General features: G+C 41.1%; 2 protein-coding genes across 2 annotated transcripts in view; both read left to right on the top strand.

Annotated features, from left to right (window-relative positions):
* Window positions 1-3,758: 3,758 nt before the first annotated feature.
* On the top strand, window positions 3,759-8,761 carry uchl1 (ubiquitin carboxyl-terminal esterase L1 (ubiquitin thiolesterase); the record flags this gene model as incomplete). The annotated part of the gene is made up of 9 exons (XM_083909351.1): window positions 3,759-3,791; window positions 3,886-3,939; window positions 4,316-4,444; window positions 5,727-5,868; window positions 6,150-6,235; window positions 6,426-6,473; window positions 7,273-7,342; window positions 7,429-7,487; window positions 7,751-8,761. The coding sequence occupies 9 exons, from the start codon at window positions 3,759-3,761 to the stop codon at window positions 7,832-7,834; spliced, it is 705 nt and encodes a 234-aa protein (XP_083765477.1). The 3' UTR covers window positions 7,835-8,761.
* Window positions 8,762-10,744: 1,983 nt separating this feature from the next.
* Window positions 10,745-23,777, top strand: part of LOC310943715 (LIM and calponin homology domains-containing protein 1-like) — a 24,601-nt gene continuing 11,568 nt past the window's right edge. The window contains exons 1-12 of the mRNA XM_083909350.1: window positions 10,745-11,147; window positions 18,392-18,462; window positions 18,572-18,641; window positions 18,729-18,835; window positions 18,919-18,949; window positions 19,042-19,152; window positions 19,901-20,028; window positions 20,181-20,251; window positions 21,477-21,660; window positions 21,763-21,969; window positions 22,415-22,732; window positions 22,888-23,249. Of these exons, the coding sequence (XP_083765476.1) occupies window positions 11,037-11,147; window positions 18,392-18,462; window positions 18,572-18,641; window positions 18,729-18,835; window positions 18,919-18,949; window positions 19,042-19,152; window positions 19,901-20,028; window positions 20,181-20,251; window positions 21,477-21,660; window positions 21,763-21,969; window positions 22,415-22,732; window positions 22,888-23,249 (1,771 nt within the window). The 5' untranslated portion in view covers window positions 10,745-11,036. The remainder of the gene's footprint in view (window positions 11,148-18,391; window positions 18,463-18,571; window positions 18,642-18,728; window positions 18,836-18,918; window positions 18,950-19,041; window positions 19,153-19,900; window positions 20,029-20,180; window positions 20,252-21,476; window positions 21,661-21,762; window positions 21,970-22,414; window positions 22,733-22,887; window positions 23,250-23,777) is intronic.

Genomic DNA, 23,777 nt, shown 5'->3' with positions numbered 1-23,777 from the left:
ACACACACACACAAAGGGATAGACAAGTACAGGTGTCACATGGCTGATCTTGACTGCAGATAACCACAGAAACCTCATCAGTATCACATCCAGCATTGACCCTGCTGCAGTACTCTCTGTTATATCCTAGTCCTCTTCTTCACGGGTGAATATTTATTTTCATTTTCTTGTGAGGAACACCTGTATTATTGAGTTCAATAACAGAGTATGTTTTTCACCGAACTTACTATTGTGGAAAAACATGACAGCAACACTCACACCCGAACAAATCTTTTTTAGAAAAGATATTGATTGAAGGTGACACAGTGGCTAGCATTGTTGCCTCACAGCAAGAAGGTCACCAGTTCGACCAAGGGCCCTTCTATGTGAAGTTTGTGCATGTGGGTTTTCTTCCGGCTTCCTCCCATAGTGCAAATCATGCAGATTAGGTCAATCTGGACAATCGAAATTGGCCGTAGGTGTGAGTGTGAGAGTGAATGGTTGTTTCGGCTCTGTATGTTGTCCCTGCCATGGACTGGCAATCTGTTCAGGGTGGACAGACCTGGACCTTGCCTTTTGCCCTATGTCCGCAGGGATTGCAACAGCAACAAGTCTAATAGTACAATGCTGACTCAAGTGTATAAGTGATTGACCATGAGCGAGTCTCATCTGTTTAAAGACCAGTTTTTATCAATGACGAATAATCTCCAAACTCAAGTCTGCTCTATCATACAATGATCTGGAAAAAGTAATCCACGCCTTCATAACCTCCCGACTAGACTATTGTAACTCCCTCTACTTTGGTCTCCCTCTGACACTGGTGGCATGGCTTCAGATGGTCCAAAATGCAGCACCAACACAAAAAAGCATGAACATATTACATCTGTCCTAGCCTCTTTGCACTGGCCTCCAGTCCAGTCAAGGTTACAATTTTAAATGCTGCTATTGGTTTTTAAGGCTCTTCTTAAAAATAGCTTATATCATTCATCCCCATGTAGCCCTCAGGTCCCTCAGATCTTCCAGCCAAGGTCTCCTCCATGTCCTACGGTCCTGGTGACAGAGCCTTTTCTGTTGCTGGCCCTCAGCTGTGGAACCAACTGCCACTTGACATCAGAAATGCCCAAACAATAACACTTTTTAGAAACCAGGCTCAAAACATACCTTTTTACATTGGCCTTCCCTGTGCTTTAATTGTCTTACCCTGTTATGTCTGTAATTAGGTGTTGTCTGTTGATGTGATCTTAGCTTAAATCACTCTTCTGTATGTGTATGTATTTACTTATCTATTCTATTTTATCCTATTGTATTATTCTTTAGCGTATGTAATACACTCTTAGAAATAAGCGTTCTTCTACAAGGGCTGAGGTTCTACCTTGAACCATTTGCTTCTGAAAAACCTTTTTCCTGAAGTAAGGGTTTTTCAAGGGTTCTTGGTAAAACCAGTGGTTCCAGTAAGAACCATTTTGATCCAGAGAACCCTTTAAAACATCTTTCCTGAATAAAGGGTTTTAAAAAGGTTCTTGGTGGAACCATCCAAAAGGGTTTCATGTGGAACCTTCATAAAAAAAAGGGTTCTCCTATGACGACAAGTCGAAGAACCTTATATGGTTCTACTTAGAACTTTTATTTGTAAGAGTGTATGTGCAGCACTTTGGTCAGTGCGAGCTGTGGTTAAATTTGCTCTAAAAATAAACTTTCCTTACTTACTGTGCTCTGATTTCCTGTGATTTCTTAATCCACATTTCAAAACACAGACGATAGAGACGTTAAAAATAAGACCCTTGCTTGTCTTTCCTTCACTGCCCATTATCACCTTTGGCCTATGAAAGTGTCAGACCAAAGGATTAAAATGTGTGTTTTGGCTTTTGTGACAAATTTAATCCATGGTATAATGGAATATAGTCACTGCAGTTATAATAATCAGCTTGATGCACAGACCCTCATCTTCCTTCCCCGTCCTGGTACTGTGCTTACTTTATGTTACCATCTTGTCATTTGTCTCCCCCATCTGGTTTATGTGTGTCATTGTTGTTGTTCTGACGTGGGCTGTCATCAATCACCCTGTCTATATAAGAGGTGTAGGCTTCCCACCATCCTTTGCCAAGTTGTGCAGTTGATTGGCCAACATATTCAAGATAAGTCTTGTTTCCCACTGGTTTCATGTGTAAAATAACCCTTGTTACTGCATGCTTGGGATTATGCTGTTGTGCCACGTCAAGATACTCACCTCTGTCAAGTCACACCATCTGTATCCAGTCAAACCACATTTAACAAGTGGTTAACCAATATTTTTGCTATTTGTCACAGTGACAAGTGAGTGTATCATGGAAAAACTCGACTTACATCCTTGTATTTTCAATATTTCTGGAAGATCTTTTTGAGGAACTCAAGACTGCAACCTGTCTTGCAATGGGTGTTTAGGGTAGAACATTAAACAATTGGTCAAAATTAAACATTCAAAAAAAAAGAAAACAAATGTAGTGTATCACATTATTCACATTTCAATCACCACATTAGTGAATCCTTGTACAGATTGTTCATATTATAGTGCCACCAAGAGGTAGGAAGAGAGAAAATCAACATTGCCCAACCTAAATTTGAAAATACAAGGGGACAGGAGGAGGATGAACATGGTGCATTCAAATATACACTAATTTCCACTCATCTGCATACTGTAACCAGTGTATTGTATTATCATATACTGGAGGAGACATTTAAATAGTATAGTAACATAACACACACTTTTCTAAAAGGCTGACATTACCTTCATGTGAGTTAAAAACTCATTCTGAGAAAACAAAGGGTTAAAAAGTTGAGTCACTGGGTTTGTTTTTTTTAGCCCAGTCATTGCCAGAGAATGGGTTGGGATCTGCAGATAGGTCATGGGAGATTTTTTCTTTTGCTATTGTTGTCAAATCATAATGTTTTTTTTTTTTTTTAAATTAACCCTTTACTTAATATTTATAAAATGAATCATGAGTCATAAGTTGTGACTCGGTTATCAAACATGTCTCTTGGAAATGTCTGGTTTAATTATTCAGAATAATATGAGGCGATACAGAAATGGCTTTACTGGGCATCACTGATTTACTTCTGTCTCAATAAAACCAACTGATAATGATTCTAAAGAGGGAAAATCACCAAACTCAGTTACCTTCTCATTTTATGGATTAAATTACAAGTTCTGTATAAATATAACTCAAATTACAGGACAATATTGTGCACTTTTTATTAAAATGATGTGTGCACTTTTTCAAGCCTTTTGAGGGGGCAAACTCTAGAAAGTCACATTATTGGCCTTATTAATTGGCATTTAGTGCATTTATCTCATGGTAGTTAGAATTTAGATGGTCGGTTATGTATCTAACGGCAATACTTGTTGTTATTGTTTAATAATTTGTACAGGAGACAGGACCATATTAGAGGAAACACCCCTCAAAGTGATCACGTTCTAGAAAGAACGCGATGATCTCAAATTCAGGGGTGTGATTAAAATTAAATGTAATTTTACAAAACAGCTAATTATTTATATGTAGTCGCTGTGTGTTTATTAAGGAAACGCAGCGTTTAAATGTGTATGATATATCCTCAACGAGAATAAAATCAGTGCACCATGAGCCTTTTGGTTTTAGCCCACCCCCGTCTACCTGTAAGATGGTATGACCAGGCAATTTAAAGTCTACGTTGTGTAACTTTAGCTGAACGAACGGCGCCAACAAGCAGACGAAGAGCAAGAACACGGTCAAAACTCGTCGAGTCATCCTGAAAATACTGTCACAATGGAGTGGACCGCCATGGAAATTAACCCCGAGGTGGATACATTACCGTGTTTGATAACTTTTACCGTAACGTAACGGGTTCTGTGGTTGAAAACTCACACTGTCGCCTTTGTTTTTGTCATTTCAGATGCTCAACAAGGTGGGTAACAAATGTACGACTCGCATTAATGGCGGCATGTTGGTAATCTCAGCATTCGGGTAAGTTTTATAGTCAGTAGTTGAATGTATGGACCGTTAAACCGTCAACGGAGGTGACCATTACAACGCGTTAAAGCCACTACGCAGTAGCGGATATCCGTACAGTTGGACAACAGCTCATTTAAAAATGAAAATAACATTCACCCATAGTGCCATAGCAACAATGACAGGCGTTAATTTGAATTTAATGAGCTGCAGCATCCTCCCCTGCTGCACTGTGTCTCTACTGTGTCTGGGCTGGAAGGGTGTGGTCACCCTGGATCACCATCACCAGCACAGCATGTTCAACACCGTGACACACACGTCGTCACTTAAACCTCAACACGGTGTTTTGTCTGTTTACTCCTCGTGTATTTCAGATGATGGACAAGCTCGGCGTGGGTGACAGCTGGCGCTTCGTGGATGTGCTGGGGCTGGAGGGTGAGCAACTGTCCACCGTCCCGACACCATGTTGTGCCCTGATGCTGCTCTTCCCACTCACACAACAGGTAGTAATAATGTGGCGGTGATGGTGACCGAGGGTGGGATGCATTATGCCAATACGTTTGAAGTTATAATAGCTGGATATGTGAAAAATATATATATTTGTTATAAAGTCCATCTATACAAATTAATATCTCACATATCTCATCATTCTTCTATTTCTCCATCTATGTGTATGATGGTTAATTAATAAATTCAAGGAGAATCCAAGGTATTTTAAATTGGAATTGTGTCTTGTCTCAATTAATCTATTTATTTTAAACTAGATTAAGAGATTAATGTAGATATACATTGTAGATATCTACCATTAAGTAAAGATATCGGCAACGACACACCCCATAAACATGGATGGAGAAAAGTGATGTCATTTGTAACAGGAAGAATGTCTGGAACTGTTCCTTTTGACTAAGTGAACGTGATTTCTAGGTCCAGGCTACCTAGTAAATGTTAAAAAGGCTTACCAGAGATGCAAAGAGGGCATGAAGAGGGCGAAGCAGCAGTGTGATGCTGAGGAAGTGATTCAGCAGATGCCAACCCGTGACATCAAACTCCTAATCAATCAATTCCACTGGTCTTCAAAATGATTTCATATCATATGAAACAAGGAAATTAAGACCTCATCTTAAAATAGTTATGGACACAAGCCTGATCGAAATAAAAATATGTCACGTAAACATGCCAAACTGAACCCGATACAGCCCATTTCAAAACAAATTTGTTTCTGAACGAGAGGGTTGGTATATACCGATTGTCATTCAGATCAGTGTTCAATCGATCTGATCATGACTTTCTATCATGTTTCTGCTCCACATTGAATTGATGAGCTGTTTGAAGAAAACTGCATTCCAAATAAGAATAATGAACAAGTCACAGACTTGGGAGTGGAGGACAGTGATATGGATAGCGTACAGCAAGGGGACGAGCAGACAAATGTACTGTTAGGGAAGTGGAAGTTGAGCTTCCACTTCTGGATAATTCAACAACACTGTACATGTCAATATAGTCCATTACGACTGAACGCTTGCTGTATGTGGGTATTCACATCACAATCGGATCGTTTAATTTTGCATCCATATAAACAATGGAATTATAAATTCCAATTGGAACAAACCAGAAATTAGTGATGGGTATCTTTAACTGGTGACACCTGTGATGTTCTCTAGATCAAAGAGTGAATTGATAAATCTTAATTTAAGAGAAAAGTTTCAGTTGTTCCTTCAATTTGTCTGCACGATGTGTTCTTAAAGCCAAATGATAATGAACCTGTGTTCTCTCTTTCTGTGACAGCATGAGTCGTTCAGACAGAAGCAGGCGGGCAATATTGCAGAAGACTCCAAGATTTATTTCCTGAAGCAGACAGTAGTCAATTCCTGTGGCACCATTGCCCTGCTTCATGCTGTGGCCAACAATCAGAGCAAAGTGACCTTCAGTAAGTGAAAGTGAAGTGCATCCTGGAACAATGTAGCATGAACAATAGCACAGATTGACATAATGGGGCGTGGGATCATAAAGCCGGCTCTCTTGAGGATGAGGCCTACTGCTGAGATGGGGGTTATAATCTGGCTTGCGTACCTTTTGCTGCTTGTAAAATTAATTGGGTTTCCAAGTCTTTACAAAATGAGAACTGTTAATTGTATCCATTACTTTCTAACATGTATAATCTGTTTTAAATTAATATGGATTATTTATCTTGCTGTGCTACTCTTTCAGATTCTGAATCTGCCTTGAAGAAATTCCTAGATGAGACTGCAGACATGTCTGCTGATGACCGTGCCAAACACCTGGAAAAGAACCAGGTAATGCTGATTTATGTCACATTTATCTGGCATGATATTAATAACTCTATCTGCTCTGCATATATCCTCTTCTGTATAAACTCCTCTGCTTGTGTGCACCTGGTTATTGTTAGGAAAATATAAAATAAATGACAAAGTGGGTTATTAAATGCAAACTTCACTGATTTGATATTGTGTGTTTGTTTTGCAGGCAATCTGTGATGCTCACAGTGAGGTCGCGGTGCAGGGCCAGTGCAGGGTAAGTAACTACAACCTCAACAGCTACATATAGTAGGGATGCACGATATTACAAACACAATATCAATATTGGATGAAAGTGGGTTTTAAATCGCCAAATGCACCGAGATTAGGTATGGCAATCTGTATCGGTCCGATACTGATCAAAATCACTGGATTGGATATCCGACAAATAAACATGTGAAATCTGATACAATCCAAAAAGCCTTTGTATCACATGCTTCACTATGCAAAGGCTGTAAAATTGTATGACTGACTAAAACAGAAGGTAGAATAGGCTGCTACCTCATTGACTTCTGTGCTGATGCCCTCACTCACCAACTATTATGTTCATGTATTTTGTAAAATTAAGAAAATGTATATCTACATCTGCTGTATCTTGATAATGCAAAGTATTATGCCAATTTCACCACAGAAGAGATTAAATGACCTCTGCAGATGGGCACGGGGGAAAACTGTATATATCAGTATCAGTTATCGGCCCAAGCACTTCTGATACATTGGCATATCGGATAACAGCAAAAAAATCCAATATTGAGCAGCCCTAACTAATGGATTACTGCACATTTAACCCACAGTGGATTCATTATGCATGAACTGTCATCTTAATGTTCACTAAATGTTAACAGATTCCTCCCTGTGTATATTACCAATCTGAGAATGCTTTCAGTAATACCACATTTAGATCTCTTCCTCTGTACTTGCCCATTTACTCTCCCATGCATGAGTTGAGTATTTATATTATATAAATTGAGTTAACAAACTCCAAGTAATACTTGCACATTATTTCACTTTCACAGCCAGAAGCTGACAAAGTCAACTTCCACTTTATTGCCTTCGTCAATGTGAATGGACAACTTTATGAATTTGGTAAGTATGTACATGCATCATGCACATTATTGCATGTGTTTTACATGAGATGGAGACATTAGATTCTCTGTTTTTTTGTTTTTCAGATGGGAGAATGAGCGGGCCAGTGAAACATGGAGCCACCAATGAAGAATCCTTCATAGTGGTATGTTAAAGAATGGTTATTCTTCAACTTAATGGGTCTGATATTTAATCGTCCTTTTGAGAGCCCTTTATTTATATATCAAGCCACCACAAGAGGTCGCCACATGCATTAGTAATAGAAATGAAATATGATGACTGGAGTAGTATCTTCAGATGTCTTGTTAACTTGTGAATTTGATGTGTGCACGGTTTTTCATTGAAATAGTGGGTAAAGAGACATTTCAAATTTTGTTTCCTCTGTCTCTTCTTTGTAATCATGTGCAGGATGCATCCAAAGTGTGCCGCGGATTCGTGGAAAGGGAGCAAGGTGAAGTGCGTTTCTCTGCTGTGGCATTTTGTCGCAGTTAGATCATTGGTAGAGAGCGATATCATCAACAGAGATGTCTGTCTGCATTCACATGGCCAACACGATCGGCAGGCACCCACAGTGACCTGTGCACACACATACATCTGCAGACACTATGCACAATAAAGCACACATTGTTTCCACACATTGCACTCTCATCTCACGAACAAAGCATTCTTTCGCATTAGCACATGCCCACTCAAACTATCAAAACCCTTTCGTTCTGCTTACACTAACTAATACAAGCTGGTCCAAACCATTTTTTTTCCCGTTCTCTCATTTAGCTGTGAAATCTGTAAAACTTGAAGTCCGATGTTGTTCCAATTTGTTTGTGCGTTATCATTGGTGCGTCTGTGTCCAACTGGGAAAAAAATAATACACCGTCTTTTGTGCCTATTTGTTTAAAAAACAAAACCTATTTGTCTGAATGCCACCATTTGCTGTGTGGTCGAGGTTGTAAGAATCTCACATTCCTGAAGGAAGCCCAAATGTGACTGTGGGAATAATTTACCCATTGTTCAGAGCACACATGCAACTTTTTGCATCGTATTCTTGGGTGTCATACTGACATTTCCCTGAAACTCTGTGTTCTCTCAGAAGTTTAAATTTAAAATGAAGAATTAAAACATTAGTTGCAGATCACACAAACGTTCTTTGGGCCATTTACTTTTTTTTTTTTTTCTTTATATGCACTTTATTTGAAAATGTCTCTGTGAATGATCTCTCAATGCCCTCATAGTCGAATGCACTGATACTGTGCGAGTTTATCGCAAGGAAAACGACAAATGGATAGCGCCTACCCAGAAAATTTGCTGCTGTATGTTGAGGTTGTTCAGGATGATTAGTTCTGCTGTATACCCAAGCTGTGTTAAAATTATTTACCTTTCTGCACTTTGCAAATACTGTTGTTGTAGTTCTTCTGGTGATGCGGCTGTGAAAATTCAATAAAGCATCCATTAAAATTAAACGGGTCTATCGTTTTCGGTGATTAAGGATCACGCTTGCAATGTGTATCTGCTTTCTACATGAAGAAGAAGTTCTTTATCGGTCATCTGACTGCCTGTAAACTTTTGTAGAGATGCAACAATTGGGTGATTTTTAAAAACAAACAAATATAATCTGATTCCAACTTGTCAAATGTAAAAAGTAGCAGTTCTTGGTGTAATTTTGCAGAAGTGGTTAGAAGAAAACTGAAAATCTTCTGCATTTTTAGTTTCATAAATCAAATAATGAAACATGATGATGGAAAAAAAAGTTGCAGCCCCAAATCTTAATAAATTCCAAAACCCAACAGATTATATAATATTAATGTATTCCCTTTAACTTTACCCACATTCATATCTTGTCTCACTGGGGGATTAAGTGGTTAATATCCTCAGGCCTTTATGGCTCAGGGCTAATTCTCACTGAAGAGTTGGAAGAATTCACGACAGACTAGAGTTTTACTAACGAGATCTTTATTTAAATGGCTGATAAAGACTGGAAAGTGAGACCAAGACTTTGTGAAGGAACTTTTGGCCAACAGGACTTAAAACAGAATACATCAATCTGAGGTCACCTGTCATTTGAAATGGTCATAAATATTAGCACACAATAGGAAAGACACAGGAGTTATCAATGTCCAAACCAGCTGTTTACACAACTGTTATCAGTGGATTTACTGCGGCTATCTGTGCTTATGTTTGTGATGGCTGCTCTGCCACTGATATGGATTATTGATCTTTGTTTGTGACTGAAGACAAAACCATTAACAACAATTACAGTCATTAAAAAAAGGGTGGAGATGCTTTATTTTCTTTAAGAAGACAAACCTGCACTGTGGTCAATTTGATAACACTGAGGTCATTTGGTAGGTTATAACTGAGAAGGGGTTAACATAGTGAACATAGTTAAGACTCTTGGTCTACTTAAGGGATTCAGGATATGCATTTCTACAACTCTTTTTTGCTGTATTTTCATTACATAAGATTGTATTTAGCAAATTAACAACAGGTTGGACAAAACGTTTAGGTTGAAATTTGACTAGAGATATGTACCCGTGATTCTAATTAACCCTGAATTGACTTATTTTTGCATGCACAAACGATAAGCTGACGATCGATAGAAATGATTTGGCTTTACAAAATGTTCACACTCAGCTTGGAGTAGAGTCGCTGCTTCCTTGGACACATTTAATTAGATGGTTTTAAAGGCAAGTCCCACTGGTAGGAGGTTTGGAGTAGATGCAGAACATGTTGGTGAGATAATATAGTAAATGTCATCTGACCTGGTAACACAAACTTGAACAAAACAGTTCTTGAAACAACAGTTCCTATGCCAGACCTCACTGGTGTACATTTCTGACTGAAGTTGTTAATCTGATTATGTATGATGTAATGAGTGGGAATCAGTAAGTAAATCTCTGTTCAATGGGCTCTTGACCAATAACCATGGGTATGTGATTCCAAGGGCCCAATAATTAAAGGGCTTATACACTCACTGGCCACTTTATTAGGTACACCATTACCCAATCACATGGCAGCCAGCAACTCAGTGAAGATGGAACAGCAGAAATTCAATCTGAGCATCAGAGTGGGGAGGAAAGGAGTTTGAAGGTGACGTGGTTGTTGTTGGTCTGGTGTATTTCAGAAGCGGTTTATCTACTGAGGTTTTCACAAAAAGAGAAAATATTCAGGGATGCGCTCCAAAATGTATACATGTGTTATGTTCTCTCCTTTTAAAAACATATATGGCTCTGGTTAAATGTGAAAAGTTAAATAAAGAGACGTATTTTGCAAGTCCCCCCTCCTTCCCTTTCTTCTGTCTGTTCCATGCTCTCTCTCTCCCCCCCGGTTAGATTCCTGCCTGCGCGTTCACGTGTCCTGAAATGCGCGGCAGCAGCGGCAGCGGCTGAGGACACAGGACACGACCAGACCAGCACACCGCAGCAGCCTCTCACGCAGTTCGGCGGCGCAGCAGAATCGTTATTTTTAGCGCTTGGTCCGTGCTGCAGCGTGGCTCGGTTCGTGGTTCGGTTCTTTTTCTTCACCACAGTTTAAACGGCAGTCTCTCAGTGAGTGAGTGAAGGCGTGAGTGAGCGCGGTTGTTGACGGTCGAGAGGGAAAGGAGGAGGATAACGGAGGTGGAGAGACGCAAACAGCAGCACAACACATTTGAAAAGCGCTACTTTCGTCGGCTTCCAGTGAACTAACTGCCCGCTCACAGATGGCGAGCCCCGGTGCAGGTCGACACGTCCCGACTGCTCCGACGAGGGACGAGCCGCGGGAGCCGAACCATCCGGAACCAGCCTGTCAGGAGGCGCAGAAATGGATAGAGGTGAGTGAAGTTGTAGACCACGGGCCTGTTACTCCGGCAGAAATGGGTCAGACTGCCACACACTGGGGCCGAGGATATAAATACACGACCCCGGCAGCAGCGGCACCGGTGCGTCGTCACCTGTTGTGGGAACGATGCAGTGTCGTGTTACCGCAGTGGGACTGTGCTGCATGCGTGTGAAAAGTTTTCACACTCGTGTCAGAATCTTACTTAACCGTGACTCGGCTTTTAACACAAGCAAAGTAGTGAAATACACAAACAAACTACTAAAAAAAACCCACGTCACATTATTCGTTTATGTCCCGTTTGTTTAGCTCGTTCATTACTTGCTAGCAGGGGAAACGCCCCCCTTTTCCGGGCGCGAGGAGATTCCGGTTGCCATGGTTATGAAACCGGGCCAGTATTCACGCGCGAGACGTTACTGTAATGTAGCAACGGGTGGATGGAATGAGATTATTATCCGTGGTCTGCTGCCTGATCGCCCCCTCCACCACCATCACAGGATAAAAACACACACCCCACTCTCTGTGTCTAAGCCTGGGATGTGAAGCATGATTTGCCGGATGGAGCTTCGTTATGATGACCTATTTATTCCATCATGGCTGAGTCTGCTCCAGCTCTGCTTCCTGCCAGCTGCTCTATCACACTGGGGAAGTCCAGGTTTGGACACACATCAGAATTACTTTTTAATGTCTACTATAATCTTAATCTGGATTTGGTGACACTGTTAGCGTTTAGATGAAGTTGCTTTGGACCATCCAGTGTAGTTGTGGCCCATTTGGGCTTGGGTTCAATCCTGGGAACGGCAGGGGGCTGATGTGCCCATGAGCAAGGCACATTGCCTTCCATTGCGCTCCATGTAAAAAAGAAGATGCGACAGTGGCAAAGATCACTAGTGTGTTTTAGTGTTATTTTCAGCAGTGTCCCTCTAACTGCAGCAGTTATTCATGTCTTATATTGAATCAGCGATCACACGACTGTGTTTTCATTTGATAAAAATAGATAAAAACAATCTGCATCCACACAAGCATTTCAGCGCCATGTCAGAAGTGATCGGCACTTAACTTTCATACTAACACAACTAAAAAAAAATGTATAGAACATGCTATAACCATTCAGACACAATGGGCATGTGCATGCCAATGTAAACAGGAAGCTGATTCTCTCCTCTGAATGCAGTTTCAGAAAACAAGCTACAACAGCGGCGAAAAGTCAGAAAGCAGTCAATGTTTTTGTGATGTGAAACTGAAACGTTTTGTTTACAGGTGATTAGATTATTTTAGATGTGGCCAATATGAACCAATCAGGAAGTGAAAGTAGGAGCTCAGTTTTTGCCCGTCCAGACGAATGGTGTGTTCTAGTTGTAGTGCTGGAAATGAAATTGGTTCCTGTGCCATGTTATGAAGGCGTCTACAGGTCTACATGGTCCGCATCTTTGAATATTTCACAGTGAATCCTGATTGTGGATCATTAGAAGTCATGTAGTGTGAGTCTCGCGTAAGTAGAATTTAAAGTAGGTTCTCAAATAATGTTTTTTATTGCTGTGAGGTAATTGTTACCAAATCGCTATTTTGACCCACCCCTAATATTATGTAATAAAATGACCTAATATGTCATGATAGACTGAATTTGAATTGAATTGAAATTCTGGCTTCACTGCTAACAAAATGTTAACTTTGATTTGTGGCCACACACAGACACCCAGCAACACATAGGGACATAGGGCTGTTGTGGTTATGAAATGTTCATAGTGGGAAACAAAAGTGGATTAACATTGCAGTGTGTATTAATATTGCAGGGAAGCAAAAGCTCCAACCAAGATTAGCTGTACCTCTCTCACACACATAGTCAATGGATATTTAACATATATATAACATAGAATATATGTTTTTACAGTGCTTTATTGTCACCTTCTCTCTTCACATTATGAGATAATGTGTCACTGCTATGTGCAACCACGTTCTTGTTCTACAGTGTTTTGAATGAGGATTGCCAATTGAAATGGTGTAAATGCTAGACGCTGCTCTTTTACGTTACTGTACATCCGTCTCCTTTAAAGCTCCTCAGTCACACAGTCTATTAAAGACCGTTTAAGACTGGAACACAAGTGGCAGTTAGTTTTTGACATTTGTCTTTCATTCACCCAGTTCAGATCTGCCAGTGTCCCATATCCAGAGCAAGAAAACCCAAGTTATCAGCATTTATATATATATATATATATTAAAAAAAATCTATTTCTGTGCAGAGTGATGGCCCATTTAATTTTCCATCAAACCTTCCTTCAATGGGAAATGCTGAGCTTGGTCACATGTCTTATAATGTCACAGAATACTGCATTATAGCTTCTCTAAGAACTACTTTCAACATTTATTAACCCTTTAAGGTATGCACCAAGAAAAAAGCAAAGGAAAAATTATTTCTTTGCATTTTTTATTATTTTATGTTATGTTCTAATGATAACAATAACAACAATCAATAGTTTTATTTTTATTTTTTTTAAATGAGACCCTACAGTAGTTCAGATACAGGCCTCTACCAAACGGTTGAGACGTCAGTTTGCACAATTCATAAACGTTCAGAACAAGTCACATTAAGTGTTAGTGAGTTCAGCTTGATGCATTTTTCAATGAGATATAGTGACTTAAAGTGTGGTCGACCAAATGGTTGAGTAGTACCTTAAAGGGTTAATCTGTCAATGTTTGAAACGAATTCATGAATCAACATCTTGCAGTGTGGTCCTGCTTTGTCGTCTTTCTGTCTTCTCTGGTTATTTTCAGTCTGGTCATGCTGACTCCATTTCTGGTGGTGTATTTTTACCCTCTCACAGGTGGGCATGATTCAGGGTTAACCATGTCACCCTGTGCTCCACGCAACACTTTCAGTCAGCATGTAAGAGTATGCAAAGCGTATGCACACACACACACATTCATGTCGATCAACTACTGCTCACACACTCCTCAGACACACCCCAGTTGGGTGACACTGGTCTCTATGGGAACATAACATGGACACAGGATCTCAGGTGTCACTGTTTCCAGGGGGGGCAGTAGAGCAGTAGGTGACATATCATCACATGACATGAGCAGGAAATGACACTGGCACAGAGAAGACCATTACTCTCTTTTTATAGACGAGACAATGGTGGATTAGACTGTCCCAAACCGGATACACACTCTCAGAATCCAAGGTCAAAGTACTAACTAACACAACTAACTAGTGACAGGAAACCACTGCTGTCACTCTGTTGATGGCAAGGATTAGGGTCAGACCTAGCGAGAATCATATTTGACTCAGTGTGTGTGTTATGCGTATAACATTGCATATAAATTTTGGCTGGTCCTCACATCTTTAAAAGGCTTTTTGAGGGTTAAGACCTGGCTTTAGTGTTAGTGTTAGGCATTTAGTTATGATGGTTACGGTTAGGGTAAGGGGCTAGGGAATGATTTATGTCTATGCTGCGCAAACGTGTGCATGTGTGTGTGTGCCAGATGTCACAGCTGTCCTGAGCAGATTATGCCCTCAGACAGCCAGCTGTGTCTGGTTGAGGGAGAGAGTGAGAGCTGGGGTTCATCTTATTTCAGTGCGTCTAATTGTGTTTGAAAGAATGTGAAATAATGTTGACACAGACCTGCTGTTGCTTTTCATACCGCAGAGATTTTCAGAAGTTGTTGCGATGTCAGGATGTTCACACCGAGTTAGTGAGCAGGAGAACCCAATAACCATTGAACTGGATCCTACTACATTTAATGAAGGGGTCAGACATGAAGGAAGAAACCATCAAAGTTTGGAGCGGATGTGATTGAGGGGGTGGAAGCAGGAATTTGCTTTTTTTGGGGCCGTTTTTTAGTTTTTCCTAAGAAATAATACTGACATCCTCAAGGATGTTGAGAGTGCTAATATTTGATTATAGGAACGAGTACAAGACTTTAGTGTTTGCAAAAGTGTGGACTCTTTTATCAGTTTTAAGTTTTAGAAACTGAACACAACCTGACCCTGAACATCAATTGTATTACTGTTCAATAATATAATAATATTCATATCTCAATATGAATATTAGTAATCCCAGGACAGACATCAAAATGGTCCAAATGAGAGGATTGAGGTTATGACTGCACAATTCAATTATACTAATAATTGAATTACACAGACACACATGTTATGCATTGCATAATGCATGATTAAGTTAGATGTACATAATATTTGTCACTCTAATTATGTTGCTGAATAAGTGCATTAAGAAAACATTATAGTGAAAAAATATATAGTTAGTACAATAGCACCTAAATAATGCTGCATTTCCTTGTATTGAACAGATAAAAGCTGTTAGCTGCAGGACGATCTGTCGCTGTCTGATGTCGACTCACTCTGATCCAGATTACGCTCATCCTCAAATCTACAATCCATCTGGATTATGACTTGATTTCTGTGTTTTTCCTCTCTCATCCTCATTCTGTTTTACTGCCTCTACACTCTTAGATATAAGGGTTCCAAAAGGGTTCTTCTACAAGGGCTGAGGTTCTACCTGGAACCATTTGCTTCTGAAAAACCCTTTCTCCAAGAGTTATTAGTGCTACCAAGGGTTGGTAACACTAATGGTTCCAGTAAGGACCATTTTGATCCAGAGAACCCTTTAAAACCCCTTTCCTGAGTCAAGGGTTTAAAAAGGGTTCTTGGTGGAACCCTCAAAAAGGGTTCCAGGTTGAGCCTTTATAAAAAGGTGGAGCCAAAAAGGGTTCTCCTATGAGGACCAGTCGAAGAACCTTATATAGTTCTACTTAGAACTTTTATTTCTAAGAGTGTACTTTTTATACTTCCTTTACATTATAAGTTTAAATCAAGTGTAATGCTTAGGCAACACCACATATAAAAACAGCAGACTCTCAGTAGCGCTGAACCACTCCTCATCTCCCCATCTATAACCGCTGGATAATGCATTTCCTGTCAGGACTGGCTGGAAGCACACAGATGGTTTAGAATGGTTTATGCCATAGTCACAGTTTGTGCTTCTCGTGGATATGTCATCTGCGAGCAATTTTTTTCAGAGCGATTAATCTGTTTAATTCCTCCTACCCCCAAAACATGGTTAAAAAATGTTTGTGTAAATCAAAGAAATGATCAAACAAGTTATCACAGTTTCTCCAAGTCTGAGGTCTTGTTTTGCTCAACCAACACATTTCCAAAATAGTTGCTGACTATTCATTTTCTGTGAAACAGATGAGCTGTGAAACAAACTATTTCTGCTCTGTTTCAGCTATGGAGTCACATATTTAGGTGGCCAAATAGCCATAGGTTATCAGAAATGATGTATATTTCATTCTCTTTAAACAATGCACATATTTTTTATATAAGATGTTTTATTTCAGTTTTTTCTCAATACAAAACCTCAGTGTAAGTGTTTCCTCCTCTGGTTTTTCCTTGGATAGAAGTCAATGCAGTGTCCTATGAAGAATAGTTGTGTGTGTTTGCCACGCACCTCAGGATTTAACTTGTAGCTGCTGCTGTCATTCACTCAGACTGAGCAGGGCAAAGCCGTCCTCCCTGAGCGCCGAGAGCGAGCGAGAGGGGGCTCAAATTACTAAACTGCTGGCGCTGAAATACCCCAGAGGTCTTTGGCTTGATTTTCATGGCAGAAGTGAAAGCACATGTCCCTCGTTTTTAATTAATGTCATAATCGTCCCCTTTTCCTATGTGTAGTTGCGATATTTCAGTTTCTGTTCATAACACACAACTGATAATCAACCACCTCCACTCCTACACACACTGTCCTGCCTCCTCCACATGCTACTGAAACAAAACACAAACACACTGATCTGACTCGCCTTCAACACAGCACTTGCCTCCGCTGGTAAATTATGCATGACCATGGTGTAAATCTTTCAAAGGCCTAGAGTCCAGCCTTAGTACACATGACGTGTGTGAGTCTGTGTGCATGTATTTGTCATGTCTTTAGGACCTTTCTTTCTGGCATAAACACTGGCCCTAATGAGGCATAACACCATTTCTGAGGAGCTGGTTAAGATTTAAACCGTTGTTAGGTTAAAATTAGCGTTATACATTAACTGCTAATGGCCACATTAGGGATAATGCTTTGTTTAGAAGTGAGCGGAAGACAATGCAGTGTCCTGAGAAGAATAGCTGCTCAAACCAGTGTGTGTGAGAGAGAGAGAGAGCAGAATGATGAAAGACAAGAGAAATGGGGTGGCACTGGGAAACATCTGGTTATCGCTTATATAATGGAAAACAATAGACTATTTTCATAGCTGCAGATGCATTTGAGTGTGTGTGTGTGTGTGTGTGTGTGTGTGTGTGTGTACAGCGGAGTCGTCCATAAAGGTCGGAAATAAATCAATTAAAGTGAACAGAAACTGAAGAAGCACTCTGATAATGACAATGCAAGAATATTTAAAGTCAAATTATGAAGTGTTTGTGATTCTCTGAGGTTACTTGGAGAGAGTGTCTGAAGGTTAACGGTGCTAATCTGGATTAGATGTCTAAATGTTGCCCGTCAAACCTGTCGTCTGTCTGTTGAGCTTTGGCTGCTGGTTACACAACAGATCCAGAAAATAGCGTCGTGGTAGTTTATGTCACAAGTTAGCGTCCTGAATCCTAGGACAGGCGTTCAGATGAGAGGATTGAGGTTATGACTGCATGCATCTAAATCAAGGTACTGCGTTTGGGAATGAGGACACAGAGCGGTTTGTGTCTCTGACCTGGCGAGGGGGAGATTTAAGCAATGCAGCAGCATGGAGGGACACAGTTAGGTGCAATCAGAGGACTGGAATATATTATATCTGTGCAAATATTATTGATATTCATTCAGGGCTGTAACGATTATTCAATTACTAAATTGATAATTGATTAATTGGTTTTAGGTTTGTTTGTTTTTGAATAATTAAAACAAGCTTTCTGATTGTTCAGTTTCTCAAATGTGAATATTTCCTGGTGTTTTTGCTCCATATAATGAATAAATCATTCAAACTGAAATATTTTGGTTTGTGGACAAAACAAGACATATAAGAACATCATCATTTTCAGGTTTGGGAAACACAACTTTTGAAACTTTTCATACATTGTCAACCTGATCACTTCCTGGTGGGCTTATTAAAACGTTTCCCACCTGCGGTTTTGATGAATAATGAACAGAAGAAACAAAGAAAAACAATATTTTATCATTGTTCAAAAAAAGCGCCTCAGGTTCCAGTCTACATCCATAACATCTGTCTCTTCCTGTCCCCCTTCCCAAGGCTGTCACTGGGAAGAGCTTTGGAGAGAAGGACTTCCGCAGTGCACTGGAGAACGGCATCCTGTTATGCGAGTAAGTCTGTGACTCCACTTCACTTTTTTGATGTTTGAAGTACAGGCAACATAGATGAACTTGCCCTCAGAGAGAATGTCCTCTGCTTCTCCCATCCTCGTCTATGCAGGCTGCTGAGTGCAATCAAACCAGGCCTGGTCAAAAAGATCAACAGACTGCCCACCCCCATCGCTGGACTGGTAACAAGACACTTTTCTAGTCAAGGAAAGCCCCCACTCCATCAAGTGATAAACTGACTGTCTGTGCTCTCCTGTGGTTTCCTCTAGGACAATCTGTCAGTCTTCCTGCGGGGCTGTGAGGAGTTGGGCCTGAAGGGCTCCCAACTGTTTGACCCCGGAGACTTGCAGGACACTTCTATACGAGCGAATCTCAAGTAAGTATTTCACTGTCTTCTGCTCCTTTAAATGTTAATTTTAGTGTATGATCACACGATAGTGACACATTCTTTCTCAACAGAGACTCTGACTGCAACCGCAAACTAAAAAATGTGAGTTGTCATCAATCTTTTTTTCTTGCGTACACTGATTATATTAGCGTGCGTAGCATTTGTACAACTCACAACATCTCTGTGTGTCACAGGTGCTGAACACAGTGTTCTGGCTGGGGAAAGCTGCCAGCGGCTGTGCCTCCTACAGTGGTCCTACTCTCAACCTCAAGGAGTTTGAAGGGCTTCTTGCTCAAATGAAGATGGTGAATGAACACTGGGGATGAGAGGGGACACAGAGGGGGAGCAGACAGAATGACTGATAACAGTACAGAGGGGCTGCGGGGGATGGATTTTTTTTTTTTTTTTTAGTTTCCTGTCTTTGTTTGAGAGAAGAAAAACACATTTTTGTTTTTGTTACACCACAAATACTCTTGTTTCACACAGCGACGGCCCTAATTAGGGCGGGAATGACCACAGAGTGTCGCAGGAAGTCATTCCTGCCTGGGGTCATCAGACTTTACAATCAATTTCCCCCTCAGAGTGTCAGACACCAGACACCCTGAGTCATGAGATCAGTCCTGGACTCTCTCTATGTGTGTGTGTATATATATATAGACTGCATATAAATATTGAATGTAGTCTTTTGGTTTGTTCGTTGACACCAACTAGGAATTGAATACCAGGGGACAACAAATCGCAATATACATTATCTCAAAGCACTGTACATAGTGAGGCAGAAACCTTTACAATATTATAGAGAGAAGAGAAACCCAACAGTTTACACAATGAGCAAATACTATGCATCAGTGGAGAGAAAAAAAAAACTCTGGTTCGGGTGAAAGGAGAAATGGGGCACAGATGAGAGCTTGGTATGTCTGTACATATTTCTGTTATTTTAAGGCAGGATAATGAGCTGTTTCCCTATTAGCAATATTGACAGATCTGTGGAGAAGAGGGGCCTTTTAAGTTAAGTTCAGAACGAATACTTGACTCTGTAAAATGTGTCTGCAGGAGAGCGAGGAAGGAGGTGACAGTCCACAGAAGAGAAGCGTTAGAGACAGCGGCTACGACTGCTGGGACTCGGAGAGGAGCGAGTCTCTTTCTCCACCACAACACACTCGAGACAACTCCCTGGACAGGTAAGAGACATCTGTCAGCACACACAAGCACACACACATATATGACTTAAGTGTTTATATAAAGCTCCATGTGTTAATTTAGTTGTTACATTGTGTATCTAATATATTTTCATATATCAATGTTGTTGTTTTTTTTGTTTTTTTTTGGACAGTCTGGACTCTTTTGGTTCCCGCTCACAGCACAGTCCTTCTCCGGATGTGGTGAATCGAGGCAACAGTGATGGTTAGTCCAGATAATATCAAAATAAAGATAACTAGAAAAGCACTTGGAGAGCACAGGCCTCCGCCAAGGCAACTCAGAGCATACAAAATAGCAATGAAAATGGTGATAGCGTCTACGGATCACGCCCAAAATTTAATCACTTGTTCCTGATCCCATTGCGGACGTTTCCTGAAAATTTCATCCAAATCCGTCCGTGAGACAGACAAACAGACAAACTCCGGCGAAAACATATACCACATTGGTGGAGGTCAATAAATTAAAAAAAATAGTAACAATTTCTGTACTGTGCAAAGAGCTGCAAAAGCTCTCCCAGTATTTATTTATTCAGAGTCAAGCTAACTGCTAACTACTACTTATATAACTGCCATAAGCGAGCAGGAAAAAATTATCAAACTATCCCATTAAAGCAGTAATACAAAACCACTCATCCATAAATAGTCTGACTACTGTTCGGTAACATTTTGGAGTTGTGGACAGTCAGGCTGGCTGTGTGGACAACAGCTGAACATCTCAGCGTGTGTGTGTGTGTGTGTGTGTGTGTGTGTGTGTGTGTGTGTGTGTGTGTGTGTGTGTGTGGTTGTGTGTGTGTGTGTGTGTGTGTGTGTGTGTGTGTACGTACTTGTATTTGTTTTTTCTGGCTTTAACCAGCTGTCCTCATGGAGAACGTGGTCCTAATGAGGTAAAACCTAATTTTTAGGGAACTGGTTAAGTTCAGGACTAACCCTAACATAACTAGAGTTAATGTAAGGCATCAACTGCTTATGGTTAAGGTTAGGGTTAATGCTTTGTGTGTGTGTGTGTGTGTGTGTGTGTGTGTGTGTGTTTGTGTGTGTGTGTGGGAGACTCAGACATCCTGTTTGTGTACTGTCCAAGCCAAGTGTGAGATTCATTGGAGAACTTTGGAAGATATTTAGATTTATGCGTTCATCTGTGTAAAGGTGCTTTAAATGTTCATAGTTTTGTTGTTGTTGTATTTCAACAAATGATTTGCTGAAATTTGGGAACAAATCCAAATTGTGTAATAAACTGGTTAGATGACAGAAGATCGTAAACATCGATAACTCTGTATACTCTAAATCAAAAACTGAAAGTAAATGCAGTGAAAACGGTACAAACAAATTATCCATAAAATGTAAACTCAGATGGATGTTAGCAATGGACAGTTTGGGTATGAATGACTCTCTCAAACTCACTCTCTTCTTTCTCTTTTCCACTTGCTGCTCAGGCGACTCGGAGGCTGACAGGAAGCCAGATGTACGGAAGGACGACATGTTGGCCAGGCGGACAGCCAGCAGTGATGCAAGAAGCTCCATCCCCTTCAATCAGTTTCTTCCCAATCGAGCAAACGCCAGCTCCTACATCCCAGCTCCCCGGCGAAAACCCCATGCTGAAGAGGGAGAGCAACGAAGGTAACACATTAGCGCGACTGATTAGGAAATGTCTGGTATCAGGAACAACACATCATTTTCACAATATCTAATCTTTCCCTGCAATCGCACACTGTTCCCCAGTCACACTCAAGCCACTGTAGAGCAGGGCAAAAAAACTGGACTGCACCACAAACCTCCCAAGACTGTCACTTGGGCTCTTGAGAACAATGTGGAAAAAGTAAAACAGGAAGAGGAGAGAGTGACCCAGGAGGTGTTGGAGCAGAGGCGGCAGCAGAAGTTGGAGAAGGCAGGAATAAAAGTTCTGCCCGCTGCTGTTCGCTACAGCAGGTCAGAGCCGGTGGTCATGTGACTTTTTTTGCAGCTCGGCAGTTTTGGTCATGTTCACTAACGCTTGTGATGGTAATTTTGTGGTTTGCTTTGACACTGCAGTTTCAGCAGTCTGGGATTTTTGCGTGGTGCTGATTTGTGGAGCGGCTGATAACTAACCGCTCGATGTTCATTGTTGGTGTATGTGGGACAGAGATTTGTTTGACTCATCATCAGCTGCTTGCAGTGGAAAATAAGTCTCATTGGAAAGGAATTGCTGCCTTACTGAGAGAGTGGTTTGGGGTTGGTGTGTCAAAACCCCTCATTATCTGAAGCACGTCTCCGACTAATCACCCACAAATGTGGCCACAAGCGAATGTTGCACGTTGCTCACAGTGTGGAACACGTTGGAGTTTCGTACAGTTTCTGTAATGACCGTACTACGTCATACCATCTCACACTCCAGCCCCCCCACAATGGAGATACAGGAAGTGAGGTCGCCGTCGCCGAACATCATCCTTCGCCGAGATAACGACTTTTTCAGCTCGCAGAAATCTGCTCGGGAGTCGTCCTCTGACGGGGACGAGGAGGAGGCGGCGGAGGCGGCACAGAAAGTCCCAGACGTTCGGAGGGACGACCTGGCGTCCAGACGGACTCATCACAGTGCCGTCGCTCCCAAGGTGCACCAGTTTGTCCCTGCACCTGTTTGTAGCAAGAAAGACCAAGAGCGCTGGGAGGGCATCAGACGAGCCTCACAACAAACTCTGCAGGAGAAGGAGACCAGGTTCGCCCCCTCTGTGTGTGTGTGTGTGTTTCCTTCCATTTCACTTCTAAACTCTTTGTTTCTGTTTTCTCTCTGTGGCTGGTCACTTGTGGTTTGATGTGTGCGCTCACTTTGGATGTGTGACGTGTGCTGTGTGCGGCCTTGCGATCGGACAGCGACAAGGAAGCGACCCCTGACATCATTACACGCAGAGACAACTCTTTCCTGAGCTCTGCCTCTCACCGCGAGGAAGAGGAGGATGAGGAGCAAGAGGGCGGGGTTAAGGCGATGCCTAACAAGCAGAAGGACGATCTGGCTCAGAGGCGCGCTCAGAGTCGGAGCCTCCCTCACAGGGATGGACCTGTTAGTTTCGTTTCTGCCTCCATCAGCCAGGCAGATATGAAGAAATGGGAGCGATTGAAGATGACTGAACCCAGGTGCCCAACAACACTTCAAAACACACACAGTACAAAGCACTTAATGCTGATGTATGCAAAGAGTGTTGTGAGTATGGAAGCTGATCAGCCTTTGTTCCAGTGTAGATCTACATAAAAAATACATTTAAAGGTCCAGTGTGTGTATTCTAATGGTGTGATTGCAGCGTGTAGCAAACACAGTCTCACTTCTCCTTTCTCCAAATTCTCCCATTAACTACGATGGCCTTCACATACCAGAAAGTATGTAAATACTCTTTTACAACTCTCCTCACTCTCTCTCTGCTGTCTCCTCTTCATTCTTCTTTGTTGGTTTATGCATCGGACTCACGTGGGCAGCGTCGTTCTTCCTCGTTTGCATAGAAAGCCCGTGCTTCAGAATATGACGCCATGTTCTGCTGTAGAAAGTGCACGAAGCAAATAACCATATAACTTCTGTGTTTAAGCACTTATACAAACTATTATATTTTTTATGCACTTTTTATGTCACATTTCGGCCAATAAATCTTCCTTAAATTTGACAAAAATTCCCCGTTTTTTTCTCCAGTCTCTATAGATTTGAGAACTTTACTTCCCTCCTCTAACAGTCTTTAATTGTTCATTCAGAAATACGATATAATATACATATTTGT

The sequence above is a fragment of the Microchirus variegatus genome (genome assembly GCF_963457635.1).
Source record: "Microchirus variegatus genome assembly, chromosome: 23".
In the NCBI taxonomy this organism is placed as follows: domain Eukaryota; kingdom Metazoa; phylum Chordata; class Actinopteri; order Pleuronectiformes; family Soleidae; genus Microchirus; species Microchirus variegatus.
The sequence above is the reverse complement of the archived record's forward strand: the minus strand, read 5'-3'. Positions and strand labels throughout refer to the sequence as shown.